Raw genomic sequence first — 26,297 nt, 5'->3', positions numbered from 1 at the left:
GAATTTTCCAGCTTTTTTTACCCCAAGACAAATTTTGTGCTTTGTCCATATACTTACGTTGCAATATGCTACAAGCACCTGACATTTTCCCTAAAAAAAGACAAAAAAAAAAACCACATTTCTTTTAAAAAACCCAGCTTTAGTTGGATTTTTTTTGGGTTTTATTTAAAAAAAAAACCCTGGGTCCATGGGCTTTTTTAAAAAACCCAGGTTTTTGCCAACCCTGCAAATAAGTCCTGTTTACTGTCAGCAAGTGGACAGTCAGGAAGGTGGGAGGAAAAAACATGTCACTTATTTAATGCATACCGCCAACTAAGGGATAACTCGCTGATCAAGTTCTTTTTTAGGACCCCAACTATCGTAAGAGCTGGTGAAAATGGTTTGGAGGGTGAAAATGATACAAACCCCAGTTTTGACATAATAAGCGTTTGTAGTGTTCCCTAGTTTCCCAGGGAACTCAGTTTCAATAGGAACTACAGTAGAAGACCGTTATAGCGCACACCTTGAGACCAGAGCTTTTGCGTTATACAGATCATTTCACAAATTTTGAAACTAATATCCAGAATATATCTATATATTAGCACTTCAGAATGAGTTTTATCTGCAATGAGTATTAAAGCACCAATATTACTATTAGTTGTTCACAAATAGATATGTTGCACAATCAAAAGAAAGTGCATTATCCTGCACTTCTGCTAGCTTCATGGTTTGCATAACAGCTGCATTTTCAAGAGCCATCTGGTATTTTCTGTTTACTTTGAGTACTCATTTTCAATTTAAAACAGCGGTTCCCAACCCAAGTGGGCCTTGAACAGTGTGTTACTGGGCCGTGGACACTGGTCGAGAATCTGAACCAAGATAAATCTTGGGGTATTAACTACCGTTCTTTGCGAAAATTTACTTGTAAGATATACCGTCACAACTCTCCCTGGCTCATCGCCAATAAGGAACTTTAGGATTCAGATTTTCATGTATTTTTTAGGAACTTTCCCTTATAATTGAAGATAAAATCTAATGAATCAGAAACTTCTTTAATGAATTAACCCGTTCGCACCCAGCGTCACGCGGACGCTACGCATCGATTCCTCTCTTATCAGCCCAGCGTCACTTCCCTGCTACGCGCTCTGATCGACGCTGACGTCCCAGCGTCACATATACGCTTTCTCGAAATGGAACGATTGAATTGAATATTTAAACGATAATAGATGGCGCTAAATGACTATAACTTTGATCATATTCGAGTCACATGGTATTTGACCTTCATGTACACGCTTTAGTTTCTTATTTGGACCTCTCTATGGGACAGATTTTGTTTTTATGTAAACATCAGTGAATCACTGTTCTGCGCATGTGATTTATGAGGTCTCGATTGCTCTCGTTTATATCTTTGCTTCTCTTTTTTTGTGACGAGTAATTGAAAGAGATGTACATCTAGCTGAATAAATTATGGGGGAGGGGAGGAAGGTTAAAATATTTTTGCGTATGTGTTCCAGACTTTTGGGATTCCCCGCTCGATGAGAGTACACGAATGATTTCAAGCGGCACTGAAGTTTATGATTATTTTTGAATCCTTTCTGATATTGTTCTTCTTTATTTATTCTTTTTTATTTGGAGACTGGAACATTGCAATAAAAATGGTTAGCGAAGTGAGTGAAGGGAATGTTTTCGAGAGAATTATGAAGCCATTTTGAGACTTGTTGCGTGGGAATTTAACTAGTTTAAATTCGTTGACCTAAGTTGTTTTAATTAAAATTACATAAGGAACATATTTTTTTGCTACATTTCTTTTTCTTTGATTGCACATTCACGATGTCTAACTCGAACTTTGTTTTTGTGCACATATCATTTAATTTTGTGCACATAGTTAAAGTTTTAGTATTCTACTTATTTCACTCCCTTCTAACAATGTAATCGTCTTTATATTAATAATTAGTAATCAGTAGTAGATGGTTGAAGCAAATTTAAAATTTCAAGTGATTATTTTGAAATGCTGATTTTATATGAATATTTTTGTTCAGTTAGGCTTAACTGCCGTGAATGCTCGGGCCGATGGCGGCGTTCCATTTCGGAACGTTCAGTCCCGTAGCTGCGCTTCGTTTTCCATGCGCTGGTCCTCAAGGGGTTAATGAAAATTCCCACAAACTGCTAGTTAAAAATGCTCCTCCTTCGCTGAACTGGCATGACGAGCTAGTGAATTGAGGCACTTGAGGGGGCTTTTCGACAACCTACCTATTTGAATGAGACTTTTAATTGCAGTTTAAAAAAAAATATTGAAATGCATTGAATGTTGCGAATTATTTAAGACTAAAACTATCCAGTTTGAGTCCAATTATCAACTCCCTCGGAGAGGAAAAACAACGCCAAAAATCCCATGGAGCTTTAACTTTGATGACTTGTTCTTGAGATTCCTTATAGCTATGCCAGCTAAGTGAATGCAATAAAAAAATTTCCTTTCTTAACATTATTTTTGAAAATTGTTCTTGTACAGTATATTTATATCTGTGGTGCAACATAAGGGGTTAAAGAGATTGTCACAAGAACTCTTGTTTATAACGCACTTTTAGTCCTAATACGGTATTATTTACACTTAGCACCAGTTACGAACAGGATCCCTTCCCCCCTCCCCCCGAAAGTAAATTTTGGCTGTGAAAGTAATGTATTCCTTAGTGGGTCTCAATCGTATTTTCTACAAAACTGGTGGGCCGCACAATCAAAAAGGTTGGGAACCGCTGATTTAAAAGCTTTGAATTAAGATGGAAAGCTAAAAAACTGTTTCAAAATTTAATTTGCCTAACAATTTTTATGTTTGCAAAGCAAAACAGAGGGATTTCTTAGGCTTTAAAACGTATCGTTTGCTCCTGAAAAGTTGTGCGGTTTATAGAGAATTGCGTTGTATAGGTCGGCGTTACAACGGTCTTCTACTGTATTGTGCAACCTTCTCTGGTAATGAGGGAGTTTGTTCTTACTGTCAAAACGGCCCGCCAGACGAATAACCTGCAGATTGGGAATTTATTTCTTGGGAGCAACTGGTGCTATGTGTTTGTAGGTAGCTCAAAAATTTATGTTGGTGGACTTTTCGTGCAGAAGAAATCACGATTTCGTTAGTACCTTTCGCTTTCATTTCCACGCAGTATAAAATGAAGTCTAAACAGCGTCTGTTTGAACGAGCAAAACTCGAGAACTACCCCACCGATTTCGCAGAAATTTACAGTAACAGTATCTTTTTTTTAGCACCGGAAAGGTTTGCAGACCAGTTCGAAAATAATTCGACAAGTAGTTCTTTTTTTATTCCAAAATAGGCCCAATTTTCACAAATTCCCAAATATGGGGGGGGGGAAATTACTTGCACATATTAATATTACATATTGTTGGAAAGGGTAGAATTTTCCGCATTCTACGCAATTTGTTTCAATGCTCTAACTTAATTACGGCAGAAGTTATTTGCATTTTTAACTGCAATTGTTTTAGGCTTAGCTGAAATTTAAGTACTACTTTCTTCATTAAATATATCAAAAAGTGAAGGAATTGTCCCATAGTTTTCTTTTTGACATCGTTGGAAAAAGCGACATCATTTACTCCAGATCCATCTTGACCTATGGTTGAAAAACTGAGCTTCTATCTAGAAAGGGGAAAAAAGTTACAAGCCCTTTTTAAATAAAGTTCAAAAAATCTCATGTCCATTCAAATTGTTTTAACCCTTTTAATTCCTTCACATTTTAATTCCTTAAACTTATTTTATTTTGTGTTTCCATGGTTATGATTTTTAAATCCATCTTTTTCAATTTCATTTCTTAAAAGTATTTTAATATCTGTCGTCATTGTTTGGAAGGGAAATTTTGCATGATGTTTTTTTTTCTTTTATCTAAGCCTGATTGTTGAATATTCGTCACTTGGCACAATTTTTATTCTCAAGGTAAACCGGGCAAAGACTGGCAACACAGCTAGTATTGCATAAAGAAAGTCACCTCCAATTTGCATTCAAAAATAAAATATTCTGATGTTGCTACAGTTACAAATGTGTAAAGTTTACAATTTGGAGGGTGAGTGTGGTACAGTAATTAGTCGACATTTTGGAGGGTGAGTTGGGTTATCAGAGGGGGAAAGTACCCAGGAAAAATCACGGGTGTAGAAAAAGCAAGTGAGTTTGAAGTTCAAGCGAGGTAAGGTTTGAGAGTGGCCTGAAAAAAAGATAAGATTTGGTATCCATCTCCAAAAATAATTAAGCCATTGTTTTATCTCAATTTTAAGATGTACTTGATTCTCCAAAGTTCAATTTTCAGCATACTTAAATCTACAACTCTCCCATTAAAATATGAGAGGTAGATTACGGTACAAACCACCAAAACCTGTATAAAAACTTTGAAACATGTGCTGTAACATTCTCACCCCCCAATGAGGGGATGAGAGCAGTACAAAGAAAAACTGCTCTGGAGGGTGTGTGGGTAAAAGTTCCCTAAATTACGAGGGCAAATCAAAAAGTCTTTGTGCCTTTTTTTTCAGCCAAAATACGGTTGTGAATACAAAGCAAAGATATACATTCCTAGGAGCGACGGTTCCTTGAACCATACCAGCCGTATCTGCCTTTTGATCCAAAGAACGGAGCTGCTATCAGTCATTTAAGATGACAGTTGTTCTTCAGACGTCCACAACTTATGAGCAGCGAAGTGTTATTTGTTTTGTATGGAGCAAGGGACAAAAGCCCATTGCAATTCACAGTTAAATGCACCTGCAGTCCAGACCTTGCCCCTAGTGATTTTTATCTATCACTAGGCTCCAGCCGTATCTGCCTTTTGATCCAAAGAACAGAGCTGCTATCAGTCATTTAAGATGACAGTTGTTCTTCAGACGTCCACAACTTATGAGCAGCGAAGTGTTATTCGTTTTGTATGGAGCAAGGGAAAAAAGCCCATTGCAATTCACAGTTAAATGCACCTGCAGTCCAGACCTTGCCCCTAGTGATTTTTAAGATTTCGGTCCACTGAAGAAGTTTCTGGCAGTACAGAAGCCAAGAACGCGAAGTCTCACAGTGTGATTCCACAGGCAGCCGGAAGAATTCTACCACAGGGGGATCTCTAATTTAGTGCTGCGATGGGACAAGTGTCTGAACCGGTGTGGTGACTATGTGGAGAAATAACGTAAGGTACGTAGCACACTACGTATATTTTATATTTGTAAATGCCTGTATGTACTTGTTTTTGGCAAATATAGGCACAAAGACCTTTTGATTTGTCCTTGTATTTCAGGGTCGGAATTGAAAGCCCAGGTCTTAAATTATAATAATAATGCAACTTCATCTTTTTTTTAAAATGAATGTTGAGTAATTACAAACAGAAATGTACTAAAACTGTACCATAGTCACCCGCTTTTACAGTACCAGTTATCTCGTACTTGTTTACTTGCCATTTTCGTGCAGCCACGATTAAATTATGAATATATCGGTGCTAATAATGATAGATGGCCTTCTAGGAAAAGAACAAAAAATCAATGCTGGCTTGCACAAACAGAAAATTTATTTTAAAACAAACAAAGAAATATAATCTAAAAATTAATTGAAATTCAAGAAATGAAATAATTAATTGTTTGTGTGTGGAACTTCTTAAAACAGTCTTCCACACAAAGGGTTGGCTCCTCTTTACAGGCTGGACAGAAATAACGAGTTATGAGTTTTAAGTATGGTAGTGTCAGAAATTTGCTATACAGTTAGACCTTTAAAATTCAGAATCAGCAGGACCTCTTCGATTCCATATTTTGGAGTTTCAATAAAAAAAAACTTTTTTGTGATAACTTACAAAATGCAAAAATTTTCTCTGAAAATCAAGAACGATCAAATTTTCAAATTGAGTAATAAAACAAAAAATAGCATTTTAAAACATTTACTGTATCATACATTACTAATAAGTCAAGCAATGTAATAAAATAAAACTCAAAGTTTGGGGAAAGTTTTTTGGAATAACTGTTGAAAAGAAAAATGGAAATCTGAACACTTTCTAGTTTTAGTGAGTTGATACTGATACATCCTGCTTACGATATTTGACTCGATTGAAAAGGTGATTTTTGGACCAATATTCACTTTTTCTTAAAACGGTCTCATTGAACAGTTCAATTTTCTAACATTAAAAAATATTTAAAAATTGCTTTAAAATGAGGTTTAAAAAAAAAACCTGCTTCAAACCTAGTTGCATACTTTAATTACTCTTAAAAACTGTGAAGACTGCACAAAAAGTGAAGAAAACACCAGAATTACAAGCTTTTTTTTTTTTTTTTCCATTCCACTGGTAGCATAGAAATTAGTATGATCAAGTTTTTATTTTAAATGAAAGAAATTACAAAACGAAATTTTACTGATGTTAATTTAGAAAAAAAGCAATTCACAAAACTCGTAATTGTAAAATGAACCCCTTATAAAAATGGTGATCGCAGAAACGAAACCTATTCATAAAAAAGTGAAAATCACTCATCTCCGATTGTAAACATGTTCATTAAAATTTAGTTTCCCTTCTACAGAAAAGGTTTTACTTCTAAAAAAATTGACTATTCCTTCCAGAGCTTTATCTTCAAATCGGGTGAGGGGGGCGCAGACAATTAAACGAGTGTAACGATAAGCTGACATTGAGTATACAAATAAGAGCCTCATAAAATACTATTTTATATTTTTACGCCAATAATTATTCTCATTTAATTTATTTTTAACGTATTCAAATTTTTTCTCGGGAAAGTGCGAAAGCTGATCACTATTATTCGATTATCCGAGGAAGTTATTCAATTAAGCTGGAATCTCTAACATTGCGCCTTTGGAGAAATATTCGGTTCCAGGAGGTTTTATTCGTAGAAGCAGGATATTCGTTTATTCGTTACCCGATTAAGCAGGGCTGACAGTATTTGATTATCCTTATATAGAAGTTTGGTAAGACCCCATTTGGAGTATGCTGTTCAGTTTTGGTCTCCTTATCTTAAGAAAGACATTAATGTATTGGAAAGGGTTCAAAGGCGGGCTACAAGGCTAATAAGTGGACTTTCTCATTTAGACTACGATTCCAGGCTTAGAAGGCTAAAAATGTACAGTCTTGAGCAAAGAAGAGACCGAGGGGACATGATTCAGCTGTTTAAATTCATTAAAACGAAAGATGTTACGGGGCTAAAGTTTAGCACTGAAAACAGGACAAGGGGTCATTGTTTTAAGCTATTTAAATCTCAGGCTAGCATGGATATCAGGAAAAATTATTATTTTAGCAGGGTAGTGGAACCTCGGAACAGCTTACCGGAAGAGGTGGTAATGAGCAAAGGAGTAGACAGTTTTAAGAGGGCCATTGATCTTCACTGGGGATTGTAAATTGACTAGGACCAGTCTAGCTGGGCCCAGATCCTGTTGCTGGTCGTCACTTTTGTATTTGTATTAATACTTCATCAAATTTATCGTCTAACATAGAAACAAATTATTTTGCATCCTTTTATTTCCATGTCTCCCTCCCTATTTTGATAAAATCAGAGCAGACCTGACGCATCCACAATTGGCCCAAGGTCCCAGCTAAGGAAAATACAGTTAAGATAAATGGCTATATTTCATTTTAACTATATTTTATGTGAGCCTAAAATACCAAAATGTAATTCTCTCACTTTTGCCACAGTTGGTAAAAAAAAAAGCAAAACTTATTTCTGAGAAAACAAACAATAAGTTTTCTTTTTTATGTTTTTGTTTCAAAATATTGAAACATTTGAGTAAAAAAAGTCTGTTAAAACTAATTTTCATTAAAAATTAGTTCAGGCAATCAATTTTAAGTTTGTCCCCTGCGGGTAGTGTCATTCTATTACAACAGTCCATTTCCATCCCAGGTATGCAACAAAATAATATTTTTAGTAAAATAGCTAGTAACATACAGTTGACAACCTAGAAAAATGTTGCAGCATATTTGTGTACACGCGTCCCTCGTATATCACGGTACTTGTACAGCACAATTTCGATATTACACAGTACCAAATCTGCGATTATTATAACACGGTTTCAATATTACACGGTGCAAAACTTGATTTTAAATACCACACGGTTTTGTTGAAACACAAATTTTACAAGAAGGAATTTCATTTTTGTTCAATACACTGTTCAAAACTGAATTGATAATAACTGTAATAAGTTTTTACTTTGTTTTTAAGAAATTTTACGAAAAATTGTCTGTCTTTGGCTTGAAAGTTTGGTTTCCCCGCATAACACTAACCTTTAACTTTTAAATACATACTTTATTTTCCTCATCAGTGTTCTAAAAGTAAAAAGATGAATATTATTTTGTTTCCAATGCATTCTAAGAAAATAACATAAGGATTCATAATAATTTAAGGAACATAATCATATGATAATTTAAGGAACATAAGCTAAATTTCGCAAACGATAAATAAAAAAATGTAATTGAAACAAAATATGAAATAAAATAAATAGAATAATTCTATTTATTTTATTTTATATTTTGCTTTGTTGTTGTTGCTTAGACTAACTTTATTGCTATTGAAAAGCTGATTTTTTTTCTCTTATAGAATGCGTTTTGTTTTTAGTAAAGAAAGTTGATAAAGTTTTTTCTTGTTGTGCATAACAATTTTAATTTAAGGTACGTAAAATAATCAAGTTTTATATTTTATAAAAAAATTTATTTTTAAATCAGTGGGTCTTTGTATGATCTGGTACCCAGTTTTCGCATGTATGTTCTATTGAGCCAAAATTTTCAGCTATTATACAATTTGCATCTCATGACTTGGTTTCGATTAACACGGTACACATTCCTTGATTTAGATTATTTCAAGGTCTTGCATGACAGTTTCGATGTGACAGGAACACGGGCGCCGACTTGCAAAAATTGTTGGGGGGGGCCGGACATCACCGGGGGTTTAGGGGGTTATTTAATCTTTCGGAAGTCCCCCCAAGAAAGGTCAGATTTTTTTACCTTGAAAATGCCATATTTTCTGGTGTGTATAAATTTTAACAAACAAACAGTATGTGACACGGCATTTGCGAAGTAAAAGAATCTAAAAATTTGTTTACAAATTTTCTGGTTTAACTTTTAAATCATATGACTTGTCTTAGTAAGAGATTTTTTGTTCTATTTTATGGGGAGCTGTGCAGTGCCGTAACTAGGCATTGATATTATAAGGTAGGAAGGACACTTGACTTGAATGGAAGGGCACTCCCAGAGACGCCGACTTTTAAAAAAATGGACCGGGGGGAGGGGGGTAAAACGGGGGAAATTGTCTAAATTTTAGATGAAAAATGGTGAGTTTTAAAGTTTTTTAAGCATTTTAAAGTCTTATAATCAACATTAGAACCCCGAAAACTCGACAAGCCTGACACATATTTTTTGGCTTTGAAAAAGGGAAAAAATAAATACAAACACGCACAGTATTTTCGTAAAAAGGTAATTTAATTTACGCATGTTTTTTTTAAAGACCATTTGTTTTTTCATTAGTTATACTGGCTAACATATTCAAGTGTAAACGCAGTCTCTTAATGTCTAGGTTATTTTTGAAAACTCAGTTGATTTTTCAAAATTTGTTTCACCTCTGTCTGATAAAATGATGCAAGCACTCTTATTCAACTGCAATGATCTGTGTGACTCCAGTTGATGTAAACTGCCCAACAATGCAAGATTGCACCATTTCACAAACCTCAATAAAAAGGGCCTTGTAGTACTCCTTTGGGATTTTGAAAGCGTGCGGTGAGCTGGCTTCATTGTTTTCATACTTTGGTATACGTCGATTACAAGGAAGCGAAGGATCATCATTTTGAGAAGGTTTTTCTTTTAAACACAATTCCCAAAAGTATTCAAAACTAGAAAATAAAAAATAAATTTATGAGTTTAGAAAACTAACTAATACTTTTCATAATTTATTGGAGGGGCTCTGCCCCCTCAAAAATATTTTTGAGGGGGCTCGGGCCCCCTCAAGCCCCATGGAGTCGGCGCCACTGCAGGAACATGGTTCCTATACAACACGGTGCATATTGACATGATTTATGACATGTACTCGATTAATTAGGTTAAAAAATAAGTAAAAAAACTATTTATAAAAAAGTTTCATGTAACACGGTTTCGATACTACACGGAACGAATTAACCGTGTTATGCCAGGAATACCCCTGTATTTAAGTTGTTGGAAATTTATTCCTCAAATCTATCTAAAAGCATAAAATCGGATAAGGTTTGTGCATCCGTCATTCTCTCACATCTCTTTTTACAGTTAAGTAAAACAATGCAGGAAAACTGAATAATCATAAGTTACTTTATTGCTTGAGAATATTTGTGTGCAAATAAGCTCAAATATCAGTTAGGCGAAACTACTAGAATCAAATTTAATAAATTCGCCATTCCCTATCCATCGCTAATGAGGGAATAATGCTTAGGTGCCGATAGAATGCTAACTGTTAAAAACATTTTTATTTTCAGGATCAATATTTTTTTATCAAGCCCTTACGTGTATCTATTTCTACAAAAGATTTCATCTGATTCTACCCATTTTAATTTTTCTGAACTTTAATGAGCTCAAAATGACTAAATGACCCATAAGCATAAAAAATGTAAAAAATGTTTTTTAATTCTAAAGACTATTTTTACAAGCTAGATTCACTCTAAAAAGTTTGAAGTAAAACAAGTAATGATTTCTTGATTAAAACACTCAAAAATTGCAGTTTATCTTAATATTGTTACATTTAGGTTAATTTTAAAGCAGCCAATGAAATTGAAATTAAAATCTGAGAGAATAAATATTAGCGGTATTGTAAACGCTATTCATACACTGTTGTACCCGCCTATTTCTTCTCTCAAATTGTTATACCTTTTATTGGCTGCTTTAGAATTAGCCTTAATATGACACTATTACGATTAACTGCAATTTTTGAGTGTTTTAATGTATATTTGTACTGCTAATAAGTCTTAGTGGCAGTTTTTTTTTTCCAATTTTCTTTTTAATTTATCGGGCTGTTGGGTCCCTTAAGGACACGCCCTTTCCCCGCACTGCGGATAGACAGATCTGGGCCTGCATGGATCGTAGGAATCACTATTGTTCTTCTAAGTATCCCATTTTGGCAATTCCTACCCAGCTGTTTGAAAAGATATGGGCCGGTGTTTTTGATGATCCACATATTCGGCAGTTCGTTAAAGATGAAACTTTCATCGGAACAATGTCGGAAATTCGAAAGAATGCTTGGTTGGCATTCAAAAACATTGATAAAGACTTTCTTGAAAATAGACAAGTCTAGAATTACGCCGAAATTGTCCAACACATAGACTAATAATAAAAGTAGACCGAGCTTTCCCAGACTTGCTGATGAAAAAATTGGTTCATGGATACATCATGTGATTGGTGGAAGGCTTGGCGGAAACTTTTGGCGGCATGGTTGCTAGATTGCAACGTTATCTATAGTTTGGCACTCGACATGTATTTTAAGACATAATGTATTTTCATTATAATTTTTTTTCCAGGTGCAGAGATTGAACTGTTTTTCTTTTAGTTATGCATTATTTTGGCTTAGTTTTTGATCACAGTTTTCAGTAACTTTTATTTCATTTGGAACTGCTACGTCAGCGTTGGCGTGAACGTAGTGGCGTAAACGTTTTGCGTTAACGCAAAAATGCACTAATCGGTATCTTAATTTGAAATTTTAGGTGAAAATCTTACCGTTTGCTGATTCTTTTTGGGTCTTTAATTGCTTAGAGAGTTATTGAAATCGAATAAAAAAAATGCACAATACTATCTAAACGAAAAACTCACTATATTAATAAAATATTTACAACTTAGAATAACAAATTTACAAATCTGATTCCATAAAAGATCATTCTTCCGTGTTCCATCAATTCTATTTATTTTATTTCTCGCTGGCGTCGATCGTCTGCTACGATTAACGCCCGCTGTTGCTAGGATATCCACCAGTCACATGGTTTGGATTATGAGCAGCAAAAGGGTTGCCATAGCTTGGTCTACTCTTATTATTAGTCTATGGTCCAACAACTCTTGGAGTGCTTCCAATTGCTTAGTTGCCACATGAACATCAAATTGCATTTTTTACATAGTCATCTTGCAAACTTACTGGAAATTCATAGTGCAGTCAGTGATGAGCAGGGTGAGCGATTCCACCAGGACTTGTGGAAAGTCAGGGAGACAAAATATCAAGGTAGATCAGGGTTTGTACGCTCCTTCAAAACTCCTCCAATGCTCCTTCATTTAGGAAATTTTTTTGAAGGGCCCTTCGAACTCCTTCATTTTGGTTGTAACTCCTTTTTTAGTTCAAGGCTGCATAATCTTCCTTTATGACAGTAACTTAAAATCCGAGGCGTGTTTTTAAAGTAAGTTCCGTTTTTATATAAAAAAGGAACGAGTACAGATAGAGCTAAGTAATTTAGTGCACAAAAATCTACCACCCTTACGCTATTTTTCGACATTGCTCCCGTGATTTTCCAAGCATTTGTCATAGCGTGGTGCAGGTTTTTGTATACCTATTCGTAAAAAGTTACCGCCCGTTTAGTCAACCAGGAGGACTCTTACAGGGCTTTGGCTGGGGCGTTTTTGAACATCCTCTGGTCTGCCCTCACCTCGCTCGCAGCAACTTTCATTTGTTTCGGCATCTAAAGTCTTTCCAAGGTGGTCTGTGGCACAACAGCAATAATGAGCTCAGAGAACATGTTATCCCATGGCTGACTACACAGGCGGCAATTTTCTATGAATAGGTATACAAAAACCTGTACCACGCTATGACAAATGTTTGGAAAATCACGAGAGCAATGTCAAAAAATAGCGTAAGGATGGTAGATTTTTGTGCAATAAATTTCTTTGCTCTATCTGTACTCGTTCTTTTTTTATATAAAAACGGAACTTACTTTAAAAATACGCCTCGTACTTCGCTTGATAACTTAACTTTGCCACAAGGGCAAAGGCATAAAGGCAATTTCAATGCAGTAATTTCGTATATTTATTTTTTTCATAAAGATGTGATTAACAAATTATCATAGAAGTCATAAAAGTTGAAGGTGAAACATTATTAGATGACTAAGACATTTCATAAATGAAGTAAAACATGTTTAAATGGAGCTTGGCTATTTTTTTCAAGTTTTATGATAATTGTTTTTCCTCCCCCACACTCTCAGCAGCAAAAGTCAGTTTGTCTAATTATTTTTTTTAACTATTTAAAAATACTGCAGGTGTACCATGTTAAGTGATTGTGTTAAAAAAAAAAAAATTGTTTAGTAAATCGTAGTAATGATATTGTAAAAGGGGTCATTTACAAGTGATGTCATGCCTTGAACGGAGGACAGGTTCATGAAATTGTGACAAGGGGAAGAGAGAGGGTGGCAAAAAGTGACATCACACCGTTATTATAACAATCTTATACATATAAAATCTGAGTATCTATCTATCTATGTCCAAGCTTCTTCTCCCGAACGACAGTGAACTGACCATCGAACCAGGTATCGATGGATTCGTAATCCTCCCGTCTTCATGTTTAGCTATTTAACATAATCCTCCGATAATAATTAGCGGAGATATCAATTAAAAACTATTAATTATGACTCTTAGATTTCAAAATCAAATCCCTATTTTTCGAAGGCTTTCCTCCATTTAAATTATTATTCAGTGCTTCATCTCAACTTTCCGCAACAACGCTTTTATTAAAATGTATGTGAGCGTGAAGAAAATCATTGAGATGAAAGATCTGTTGCCATTTTTTTTCTCGAATATGAACAGGTAAAATTCTTGTTTTTGTTTTGAGGCTTTTCCTGTAATCAGGGGATTTAAAATGTTTACTTTATGGGGTTTTCCGCAATCTGCCACAAAATTTCACTGACTTTTTTCTTTTTTTTTTGGTTCAAGCCTGAGTGTTGAACTCGCGTCACTTGACATAACTTTTATTTTCGAGGTGGACCGTGCAAAGCCGGGCGACGCAGCTAGTATGTTTATAAAAAATGACATGTGACACTTTGTGGAAAAGGGTGAAGGGGTCAAATAAGTTGGAAAAAAGTGTGACATCGTTTAAGGACAGCCCGTTAGTACTCCTTCAAAATCTCATTTTACTCCTTCAAAACTCCTTCATTTTATTTCTGAAATTGAGTTCGAACCCTGTAGATGGGTATGAGGCAGTGAGAAGCAAAGGGATGTAAATGGACAGTTTCAAGTTTTGAGTAAAACGCGTTTAAAGATAACATCCTAGGTAGCAGGGGTGATTGTGAGTTCATCAAAAAATACCGGAAAGTTTCAAAGCGAGACCGGGGGGGGGGGGGTAATCGTTGACCCTTATTACTTAAGTGCACCTTTGCCATAGTATTAAATAGTTCTGAGTCAAAATATTGTGTGTACATGTGATTAAATTTTTAATGGGTTACAAAGTTACTTTTGAGCTGGTGTTATACAAATTATCTTGACATTTATTTGTCCATCTTAAGGGATAGGTGTCCATCTTAAGGCTCTTGCAGGTATATTTGATGAGTATTATATAATTTTAAAAAATTGCGGAGGTAGAGAGATAAAAGCATAACAAAAAAAAAACACAATTCCGGTATTTTCGGACATAAAAATACCGGAAATGCGTCCGAAAATACCGGAAATTCGGTAAAATACCGGAACACAATCACCCTTGAGGTAGGCTTTCATTGAATTTTTTTTTTTAAATATGCTGTACAGCAGCAACTACCAGGGCTACTTGTACCATCTCTTGCCTCAAGATAGAGGAGGGGATCACTTACCACTTGTACTGGTTATCTCCAAATTTTTAATTTTGCCACTTGCATCCCTTTGCTTCTCACTGCCTCATATGATGGCTGACTACTGCTGGAGCATCAAGTGAGAATGTCCACAGATTAAATACTCAAGAAAAAGCTATAAGCGAAAATTTCGACCTTAATATGTATAAATACACAATTTTGTTTACGGTAACTATTATAGGACTTTGTATGAATAAAATTGTCCATTGCAAGCAGTGCATTTGGTAAGTTTTCACTTTATTTTCCCTTATATGCACAATTTGTATGACTTTTGAGAGTATTCTGTAGTTTGAAAAGTTGATGTGATAGATTAAAACTGCTATTATTTTTGGATTCAGAGGCCAAAAGTTAGTAAAAAAAACAAGTGACAGATTTAGGATAAAAAATTGCACTAAAAACCTCAAAAATAGGTGACTATGCCCAGAATATTTTCATGTGAACACATAATTGTGTAAATTTTACTTAGTTTTATTTTCCTGTTTTGTTAATACCTACACATTTCCCTTAAAATTCTACCATAAAATTTCTTTTTATTTTAATTAAAACCACAAAATTTAAAAGTTACAAATAAATTTCGTGCTTTATAAATGTTCCGAGTCAAAAAGTTTAATACTGAACTGCTGCCTGAATTTTTTTTGGTTCAATTATTTTAAGTTTTTAATCTCTAGTAGGCATTTCTAATATAATTGTTTAAAATGTGGAAGGTACACTATAGATAGATATTGGAAAATCCCCCCCCCCTTTTGAGAACCCTCACTTTAGTGTTTATAATGGTGTTATTGATTATATAAAATGAATGCATGTTCATACTCATTGTACAATAATATTTTTATTATAATTTATGAGGAGTACAAAATATATAAATATGTATGCATAACTTGAATTTACAGCTTCTGCAATGCAGGCGTCAATTTTTCCAAGTACAAAAGTACGTGGATTAGTCGGAATGTTAAAACACAACAAACATTTCTCTCATAGAAACCAACAGGTATTTTAATTTTAAAATAACAGTAGAGAATTAATAGAAAGTTTGCATAAAATTTCTCAAATTCTTGCATGATCAATATTCGAAATTTTGTTTTAACTTGCTTATTTAAAATATAAAGCACCAATAGTCAATGTATCAAAACTTGAATTTAACTAATAACTTCCATTTTTTGTATGATTTTGAAATGTTTCACGTAGAGTGCTTTTTATATATTTTGCTCTTATATTATGCATAAAAAGAAACCAATGTTTCAAAAGTTTAAAATTCAATGTTCGTGTTTTCTTTTAAATAATTTCTTCGCTTTAGTTATAGTTGAATTGTTTAAAAATGAACTACTTTCAAAAGCAATGTTGTGTTTTGAAGAAGAAAAAATAACTGAGGAATATTTCCATTAAATATACTGATGAATTAAAGGAAAAGGTACTTCAATAAAATGTACCAAGAATAAATAGCAAACATAAAATCTAATCAAGCAGATAACATTACAAAAAAAAAAAAAGGATTTATATTGTAATATAAGAGCTAATTTTACTTGTTCAAATCTTATTTAAACAAAAAATTGACAATAAACAAAATTTAGAATATTGATCACTAATATAGTTCTTTCATATTCGGTTCTTTTATTTTCTCGTAAATAATTACTGTCGGTGATTATCCATGGAAAAATGAATGACTAAATCACATCATATATGTGTAATACAAATACATAAAATATTACATAAGATGAACTTAATAATATTTTGCATAGTTATGTAATATACAATTTAATATCAGGGTAAATACATGGAAATACACTTACCCATCGTCTAAATACATTAAAAAATCACAACTTTCTTTAGCATCTCAGTACATTAAACTATATTGTCCCTTTTGCAATAATGTTTTTTCACAATAGTAATGACTTGTTTATATTTTATTGTTTCATAAGCTCTAAAAATCATACACTATTAAAAACAAATGTTAAATTGAATTACTTCAAAGTTTTCCAGATTAGAAATTTTAAAAAATCACAGCTACTTATAAATTAAGGTATATATTTCTCTCTTCATACTTTTCAATAATTTACTCTGAAAAGATAAGTACTAAACCGGTAAAATGTTAGGATCTCAAGTTTCACTCATCAATTTAATTAAAATTTATGATTTAGAAATGCATACCTCAATATTAATTAAACCCATTCTGCAATACTTCGATTGAAATTAGAAAGAATTTGTTCAACCCAAATATTTATACTGTAACCAGAAATAGAATTATCTTCTAACTATAGATTTGATTTGTAAAGTACTAGGCTATTGAGGTTTGATTTGAGAGTCAATATGAGTTCAAGCATTTTAATAAATTATATTTTTCTTGGTCGTTATATAATGGCAAGCTGTAAGTTTCTGGTTGTATCTTTTATTTTCTTAACATATTTCTTATGTGTTCAGTTTGCTTTTTTTTTTAAAGTAAATATAAATTAAAGGTATAATAACTCTAAAAACATTTGTTGAACATTATTTAATGTGAAAATATTTCACACAGCGAATGCAAATCAGTTTTATCACCTAAAGAATTAAAATAAATATTATACATCAAATTAAGCTTACTAGTTCTTTTCAACGAACCAAATTGAGGTTTTACGAATTCCTTTACGCTGGAAATAATTAAGAAAACCGGCAGTTATCAATAACTAGTTTTTGAGTTTCTCGCCAGAAATTAACTAAATATTGCTTTCAACTATCATAAAAATGTTTACCCTATGATATCAATATGTAATCACGATATAATTCAAATTTATACAACTTTCAATTGTTTTGAAGTACTCTATTGAGTTTTATTGTACAAAAATTACATGACATTCAAATAAGAATGTTTTTAATACTGAATTTCATATTTTTAAATACTCAATAGTTTACTAAAGCATTTTTAAAAAAATTTAACAGTTTGAGCTTGCATCACTTTTTTAAAAAAGGCTTATAAAAATATACTTGCACTATTCATTATAGGTAACATAAGTTTTACTTTTGAAAAATAATGTAGAAAAAAAATCAATAATGATTTGGCAGGTTTATTAAATTGCTCACATTTCTTTTTATTTTTTAATCTCCCATTTTTTTTAAAATTAATTAAGAGTCTTATCTTTAAGCTAACATTTTATAAATAAAAATTGAGAATAAACTTCCCTTAAATCAAACAATGTCAAAATGAAATCAGTCGCGTAGCCAAAATTTAATTTCGGAGGAGGTTCAATGAAATTTGCATGTACTCGACTTTTGAGTTTTTTATGTATAAGGTCGGGAAGATAAAATTGACATCGTCATTTTTGAATATTTTTACTCATTTCGGGGAGGGTGCAGATCCTATGGACCTATTGGCTATGCCACTGAATGACAATTCATTTGTAATTAAACATATAAAAACTAATTTAAATTAACTTACATAGAAAATCAAACTGAGTTAACAACTAAAATTATGATTTTCCATAAAGCAGTTTCAAAATAAACTGCTAAGACCAAACTATGTAAGAAAATGTAAAAACAAAGATGAAAGTTTACTATTATTTTAAACTTGGTATCAATTCGACAAAACAAAACTTTAACAGTATTTTTAACAAGTTTTAAAAAATAATAATAATAACTGAATGACAATTTATTTGTAATGAAACATATAAAAACTAATTTAAATTAACTTACATTGAAAATCAAACTGAGTTAACAACTTAAAATTATGATTTTCCATAAAGCAGTTTCAAAATTAACTGCTAAGACCAAACTATGTAAGAAAATGTAAAAAACAAAGATGAAAGTTTACTATTATTTTAAACTTGGTATCAATTCGACAAAACAAAACTTTAACAGTATTTTTAACAAGTTTTAAAAAATAATAATAATAACAGATGAGGATTAGTGTGAAAAGTCACATTTATAAAATCAGAAAAATACGAAGATATGATAGTGATATTCTTTAATTTTCTCCAAATATATAAATAAAAACAACAAACTAACACACTACAATATTAATTTCTTGAAATATAAGTTTTTACCTGAAATATAATTCAGTACTTTAAAATGTACTTCGTCAGACTACACATAAAGGGGGGGGAAATAAAATTATAATCACAGTGCAAAACACATAGAATTACAAGAAATACTGGCCAGTGTAACGATAACAGGCCCTATAACAAAATGGAATATTTCGTCAACTTAAAAATATGAACGTTTCCATACTGTTTGAAATTAGTTATTTTCCCATAGTAAAATTAGACATTTTTGTTAAATTCCAATATTGAGTAGGTTTCAAAGCTCAAGTAAATACTGTAGTTTTGTTCGAAATCTTAAAAGAGTTTCTTCAAATTACATATAATATATAAAAGGTTTCTATAACCACAGTAACAGGAAGCATATTTACGCAATAACATTTGTTCGTGAGCTATAACGACACAAAGATATCGCAAGAATATTGTGTTACTTCTTTTGCCAACAAAGGTTTGCATGTAGATTGCAACACATTGTTAACATATCGGGTGAATCGTAATAAGAGAGAAGATGTCTATTTCTGATGCATATGAACTTTAAAAAATAATAAAAAAGTGCTTATTATGTACCCTTCAACTGTTTTGGAATTTCCATAGTTGCCATGGAAATTAGTCAAATTAAAATTCAAAATAAATGTTTAAAATCTGTAAATGTCTACACATTAAAATGATTTGAAATTTTATGAAATTATTAGTGAAAGTGTTACTGATGACTGGTGGCCTATCTTGGAGAACATGTTCATAAATGTTAAGATGTTTTCACTTATGAAATTTATTGTAAATGACCCCTTAGTTTTGTTATCCAAATTAATACTTCAGGCAGAACAATAAATTAACTAATGCAAAATAACAACCTTGATTTTAAAAAGTCAATTTTTTTAAGAATCCTTAGCTATCACTCATATTTATGGATAGAAAGCATTCAAGTTTCTTATCAAATCCTTTTTTGAGATTTTAGAAAATCTATAGCACTATTACTATACGTAAGTTAAATAGAATAAAATTAAAAAGGTTAATATAGTCGGACCCCGATTTAGCGAATTTTGTTATTTACCAAATTTTGTTATTTACCGAATTTTTCTTTTTCCCCGAATTAAATGAAGGCCAAAACCAATTGGAATTTACCGAATGATAAACCCCGAATTAACGAATTATTTTAAGAGCCGGGGGGAAATTTTTTTTTTTTGGTAATTTGAGTTGAAAATGTTGAATTGTTCTCCAAATGATATATCGATCTTGTCTGAAGCAGAAAAAGACTTTTTTTGGAATCAGCAATATTTAATGGGCAAGGGGTAACCAATGAGTAATTCATAAATGTTAAGATGTTTTCACTTATAAAATTTATTGTAAATGACCCCCTCCTCTTGTTATCCAAATTAATACTTCAGGCAGAACAATAAATTAACTAATGCAAAAAAACAATCTTGATTTTAAAAGGTCAATTTTTTTAAGAAACCTTAATTATCACACATATTTATGAATAAAAAGCACTTTAAGTTTATTATCAAATCCTTTTTGAGATTTCAGAAAATCTGTAGCAAGCACTATTACTATATAGGTAAATTAAATAGAACTAGTGAAAAATAGTCAAAAAAAATTAAAATTTTTTGAGTTTCGCTAACCAAAAAATGCTTTTTTTTTTCTTGTGGATTTAGGTCATTGAACCTTGGGCTCCCAGACGATTTCTTCGTTTCGCGTATTTTTTAAAAACCTTTCCAACCATATCAAATTTCAAAAAATTGGTCCATTCATTCGCATAGAAAGAGCCATTTAGTTTGAAAATACGTTTTTAATTAATATCTTCGTTAATTAACGTCTGATTTCAAAAAATTTTATTGATGACACTAAAATTGGCAGTAGCTACTGAACAAAAAAAAGAATGAAGAAAATCGGTTCACAAACAGCAGAGTAAATGGTACCGAAAGAAAACGGCTTGCCTATTAATATATAAAGATAAAATTAGTTTAAATCACATGGGGGGGGGGGTGGAAGAGTAGGTAGCAAGAGCGAGGACCCCCAAGCCATGGACGTTGTGCTATCATTGATAAGTGAAAGTCACTTCTAATTGCATTAGAAATACTATTTAAACTATCATCATTACCAAATATATTCTATGCATAACAGGGTGAGGGAGGGGGGCAAAAGTTCATAGCTTATATTAATGTGTACAACACTATAATGAAGTTGAAATTAAAAAAGTAATTATGTTGTATACTCTATTAGGTAGTGCTTAATTTTTTAATAATATATTCTGGATTGTTTTGAATTGAGTAAAAGTAAGTTTTATTTTTAAAGGCTGAGGAAAAATAATGTAAGAAAAATATTTAAGCACTTTTAAAAGCAGCCAAACAAGTGGTTTTCAATGAGCAGAAGGGCTGGAAACATTTCCATTTAAGAAAAATTGTCGAAAACAAGCTGTGTGTAACAATATTATAAATAAAATTAAATCTAAGGTGTTGGCTTCTGCCCATGGGATTTTGAAATGAAAATTTTATAACATTTGGAAATTTCTTTGCAATTCAAACATCAATATTGAAAGCAGTTGTAGAAATTAACAGCATGCCTATAGAGCCTGAATAAATAAGAAGTCTGTAAATGTGGTACAGAATATTTGTTATTTGTTAAAAACTAAATATCCCCGAGAAAACAATTTCTACTATCATTTAGATATTTAATGTTAAATGGGAAGTCAAACATTTTTTAACACATTGTGAAAAAACATTAGCTACGAGTTATTTTTAGATTGATTTTTGTTTCAATGCAAAATCGATTTTGATTCATACCAGCCTCTTGTTGACTTGTATGTTCCTGGTTGAATTAATATACTTTATGAAAATTAGAATGAAGTTAAATGAATAAGACAACCATATATTGAAATTTGATACTCTATACATGTATATATTTTTATCTGTTTTTTTTTTTTTTTTTTTTTGTTTTTAATACAAACTAAATACTTTATTTTTATTGTGGCGGATGTGGTATGATATTTCAAAACAGATGTTTTAATTTTTAATTGTGGTGTTTAATATATTTTTTAATGAACAATAAAACCAAGTATTCATTTTAAACTAAATAAATTTGTAACCCTTCTGAATTGTTTTAATGAAGTAGTCCAATATATTTAAACATGACTATTTCTGAAAACCTTTTTTTTTTTTTTTTAAATCTTATGAATAAGTATTTAATATCAATCAGAAATAATTTATGTTATTAACCCATCTCCTTTTGAGGACAAATACTATAAATTCCAGAACAAAAAATGCAGAAAAACCGGGACAGAGACTGAAAATTCGGGACATACGGTCATCTCAGTTTACGATGAAATATTCAACTCCGACTATTAGAAATATATATATATTAAATCAAAATATTCAATTGCTTTTTAAACAATTAACTATATCACATATTCAAGCGATATCCCTGCACAAAAGGAAGCCTTTATGAGCAAACAGGAATCAATGAGCATATCATTTGGTAACACATGCATTACATTCATAATTTAGACGACAGGACAACAGCATGTCCTGAGTTCCACAAACGAACGTCCATAAAGCTAGGAGCTGCTTTTGAGAAAGCGTCGCTCCCCGAAGATCTTCACTCTGACGGAACAGAGATCGTCGAAAAAATATATATCAGTGTTCGGATAAAAAGCATTCACATGTTTGGAATGATGCTATGCAATGACTTTGTACTGCCTTCCTGAAGGAGGTGGACATCCTGCATCCTTCTTCTTACACTCTTCATAAGTAAAATTCTCTAAAGGGGGTAAGAAGAAATCACATTAGTTGGGGAATTATAAGTTTAAAAGCAATATTTCGTCGCCTCGGAGCAACCGTAGGACATCTAGTCCTGGAAACAACAGTAAGATATCCAGGGTTTGGCGATATATATCATGACTAGCTGCGCTGCCCGGCTTTGCCCGGTCCAGCTTGAAAATACAAATTGTGTCAAGTGACGTATATACAACAATCAGGCTTAAATAAATAAATAAAAAAAACATCATTATTTCCCTTCCAAACAACGACGTTAGGTATTAAAATACTGTTAAGAAATTAAATCGAGAAAGATGGATTTAAAAAGCGTAACCATGGAAACACAAAATAAAATAAGTTTAAGGAATTTAAAATGCGAAAGAAAATGGTTCACAATTTGAATGGAAATGCGATTTTTTGAATTTGATTTTAAAAAGCTTGTAACTTTTTTTTCCTTTGGAGATATAACCTTAGTTTTTCGACCAAAAGTCGAGATAGATTTGGAGGAAAAAATGTCGCTTTTTCCAATGGTGTCAAAAAGAAAACTGTGAGACAACCCCTTCACTTTTTATTGATAGGTTTAATGAAGAAACTAGTGCCTAAATTTCAGCTAAGCCTAAACAAATTTGAGCTAAAAACGTAAATAACTCCCGCCGTAATTAAGGAAGAGCATTGGAACAAATTGCGTAGAACACGGAAAATTCTACTCTTTCTAACAATATATAATATAAATATGTGTAAGTAATTTTTCACCCCCATATTCGGGAATTTATGTGAAAATTGGGTCTAAATTGGAATAAAAAAAGAACAATTCATCGAGTTTTTTTCGAACTGGTCTGCAAACCTTCTCAGGACTTAAAGGAACAAACTGTGAAAATTTCAGCGAAATCAGCCGGTGGTTCTCAAGTTTTGCGAGTTCGAACACACAGACGCTTTTTGGAGACTTCATTTTATACTATGTAGAGATATATATCAGATATTTATTTTGAAAATATTATATTTTGATATTTATTTTTTCGACTACGGTATTTTCAATATAAAAAGTATATTAATTATAGTAATATTGTTCATTTATTATTAAAAATAACCAAAAAATGTACAATATTTTCCTGATGTATTATACATTATTGTTTAATACAACATTAATATATAACAAAGTAATATGATATTCCATTTTCACTTGTATTTTATATTCATAAAATTATTAGTAATGTTCCAATTTTAATTCATATTAAAAGTGCCTAGTTAAATATTAAACATTGCTCAGAAAAAAAGAAAATGTCTTATGACTGTGCACCAACAAATGCATATTATTTATTTCTGAATCATAAGTGTAAAAGTAGCTAACAGAAGAAAAATGTAAAACAGAGCTAATGGCTAAATTAACTCCATTAAAACTGATAGAAATGTAAAATAAAGTAATAAATAATGAAAGAAACCTTAAATTTAAGTCTACATATTGCAATTATAATATAAGAAAATGAAGAGTGATTTGAGAATGCATTTACTAATTTAAACACTTTAGTTTGTGTTAATTGAAAATATAGGATGTATATCAAAATATCGGATATTTTCGAACCCTGAAGATATCTTACAGTTGTTCTGAGGTGATAACATGCACTAGAAAAAAAAACTGCATAAAACCAGGGGTTCTCGACTTTTTTCAACCCCACCTTTTTGTGTATCATCAACTTTTCATACCAACAACACTTTAAATTTATAAAAATGTCTCATATGAATTAAATTGTTTCTCTAGCCTGTTTATTTTAAAGATATTTGTGCCGGCCAATTGAAGAAAAATAGACCATTCCATTTTGCCGAATGGATCTCCAAATTTTCCCGAATAATAAAATAAAGGTATGCAAACATATGTAAATCTAATGAAAACGGAAATTTAAAAAATTGCAATGTCGCTATTATGTCCCCAAATTTGCCGAATCGTCTAACAAAATTTGCCGAATGAGGACATTTTTTGGGAGGTCACAGCGACCTCCTATCGGGGCTTAATGCATAGCATTCATTAATTTGAAATTTTTCAACAACATAAACTTCAATGAGATTTCACTGTTTACAGTATGCTGCAACAGACATTAATTTTTACTAAGTTTGACAGTCCGTGTTCTTATAATAAGAGAACTACAAGACGCTTGGTGAGATGCTTTAAATGCATATCCTTATATGGGGTCCTCCACAAATAATGTCACACCTTGAGCAGTGGCGGCGCGAGAGCAAAAGTAGACGTCGGCGACGCAGTTTTGCGAGGCCCTTTTAATCATAAAATATTCTTAGACAAATAATTGAATTCATGGAATTAATTTTTGTACTAACTATTGGCACTTAGGGTTCCCAATTCACTTAATTGCTAGGACGAAAACATTTTGTGATTAGTAGTGCAGTCTAAAAGAAGTTTTTTTGGTGGCGGGGGGAGGAGGCGGCACATTGACGGGGGGAAAAATTACCTGATAAAAAGGGGGTTCCGGGGGTTCTCCCCCGGAAAAATTTTGAAATTTATAGTTTAAAAACGCCATTTTAGGCTTTCTTTGCTGACGTTAAGGGAAAAAAGGTACAGGGTGTCTTGGTGGAAATTTCTAGAAAATGAAGCATTAAAAACACAATTGTAGGCCATATTTATTGACCTTAGGGTCAGAGACTGTCCCAGATCGATTCTTTAAAAAAAAAAAAAATAAGATCAAAACCAATCATTTGCAAATTCTCTAAATTGAAGTTTCAAAAACGGAATTTTAGACAAACTTAGAAGATTTTACGGGAAGGAAAGGAGCTCTTCCCTCGAAAATTTTTGAAAATTATGGTACTAAAAACTTCAGCAATATTTTACATTCAGGAGCCATTCCACTTAAACTTTTTGTTAATGTAGTTTAAAAAGCCTAATTGCTTATGATATAAAAGAAAGACGGTATGGGGACCCTTGCCCGAATATTTTCTGAAATTCAAGCCTCGAAAATGCGATTGTAAGGCCATTTTTTGTAATATTAGGCTCGGTAATTTTTGAAATTCAAACTAAAAAAACGCAATTTTAAGCGATTTTCGATGTTGTTGAGTATCTGGTGGCTTTAGGCTGGAAATATCGCGAAATTAAGATCTGGAATTTCAGTAGTTGCTCCATAATGCTTTCGATGTGTGCGTTTGTATGTGTGTGGAGGGGGGGGGGGGGGAGGAGTTCAGAGGAGCAGCATTTTGAATATTTTCTTACTTTTAGATGAACTTAGGAAACAAAAGAAAAAAGAAAGGAACTGAAAAGAAGAGCAAAAAGAAGGGGATGGGGAGGAGTAGAGTTAACTGATCAATAAGCTGCTGCCATTGAATATTTTTAACTCAGGCCCCGACAGAATTGGGCCAAATATTTGCTAACTCTGGGTTCTGTGCACTCTCCCCCTGCACACACTATTTTGATTACTTTTGCGTCTGTTGTATTTAATAAGAGCTTCAATCAAAAACATGGAAATATCTTAAAACTTCTGAGAATTTTGCGAGGCCCTATCTGCGCGAGGCCGACGCCTAGCGCCGCCACTGACCTTGAGAGGGAAGGGGTAACAAAAAGTGACATCACACATATTTTTAGAACAATATGTTTTTGAAAAAGTGTGACATGTGACAAGGTGAAATGTGACTTTATGAAAATGGGCAGGGGGCAAATTTCTTCAGAAAAAGTGACATTTATGGACAACCCCTAGGTAATGTGTAAAATGCTGTGACCCCTTGGTCGTTAGAGTAAGAAATAGACAACGTCAGAAAAGCACAAATTCGCAGATTACTGCAGACACGTGTTTCGGCGTTACAGGGAACGCCTTTCTGGCTTTT

The 26,297-nt window shown here is 32.6% G+C and overlaps 1 protein-coding gene across 2 annotated transcripts in view; it reads right to left on the bottom strand.

The window, feature by feature from the left end:
* Window positions 1–3,537: 3,537 nt before the first annotated feature.
* LOC129225203 (Krueppel-like factor 7) overlaps window positions 3,538–26,297 on the bottom strand; it is a 78,672-nt gene continuing 55,912 nt past the window's right edge. Inside the window, exon 6 of one of the 2 annotated variants that reach the window (XM_054859770.1) lies at window positions 3,538–3,619. In XM_054859770.1, the coding sequence (XP_054715745.1) occupies window positions 3,594–3,619 (26 nt within the window). In that variant the 3' untranslated portion in view covers window positions 3,538–3,593. Of the gene's footprint in view, window positions 3,620–20,125; window positions 22,483–26,297 lie in introns of those variants that run through there. The other variant, XM_054859768.1, reaches the window with a different exon arrangement.

Source organism: Uloborus diversus, chromosome 6, assembly GCF_026930045.1.
Source record: "Uloborus diversus isolate 005 chromosome 6, Udiv.v.3.1, whole genome shotgun sequence".
NCBI classification, from domain to species: Eukaryota; Metazoa; Arthropoda; class Arachnida; order Araneae; family Uloboridae; genus Uloborus; species Uloborus diversus.
This window is presented reverse-complemented; position numbering and strand designations above follow the sequence as displayed.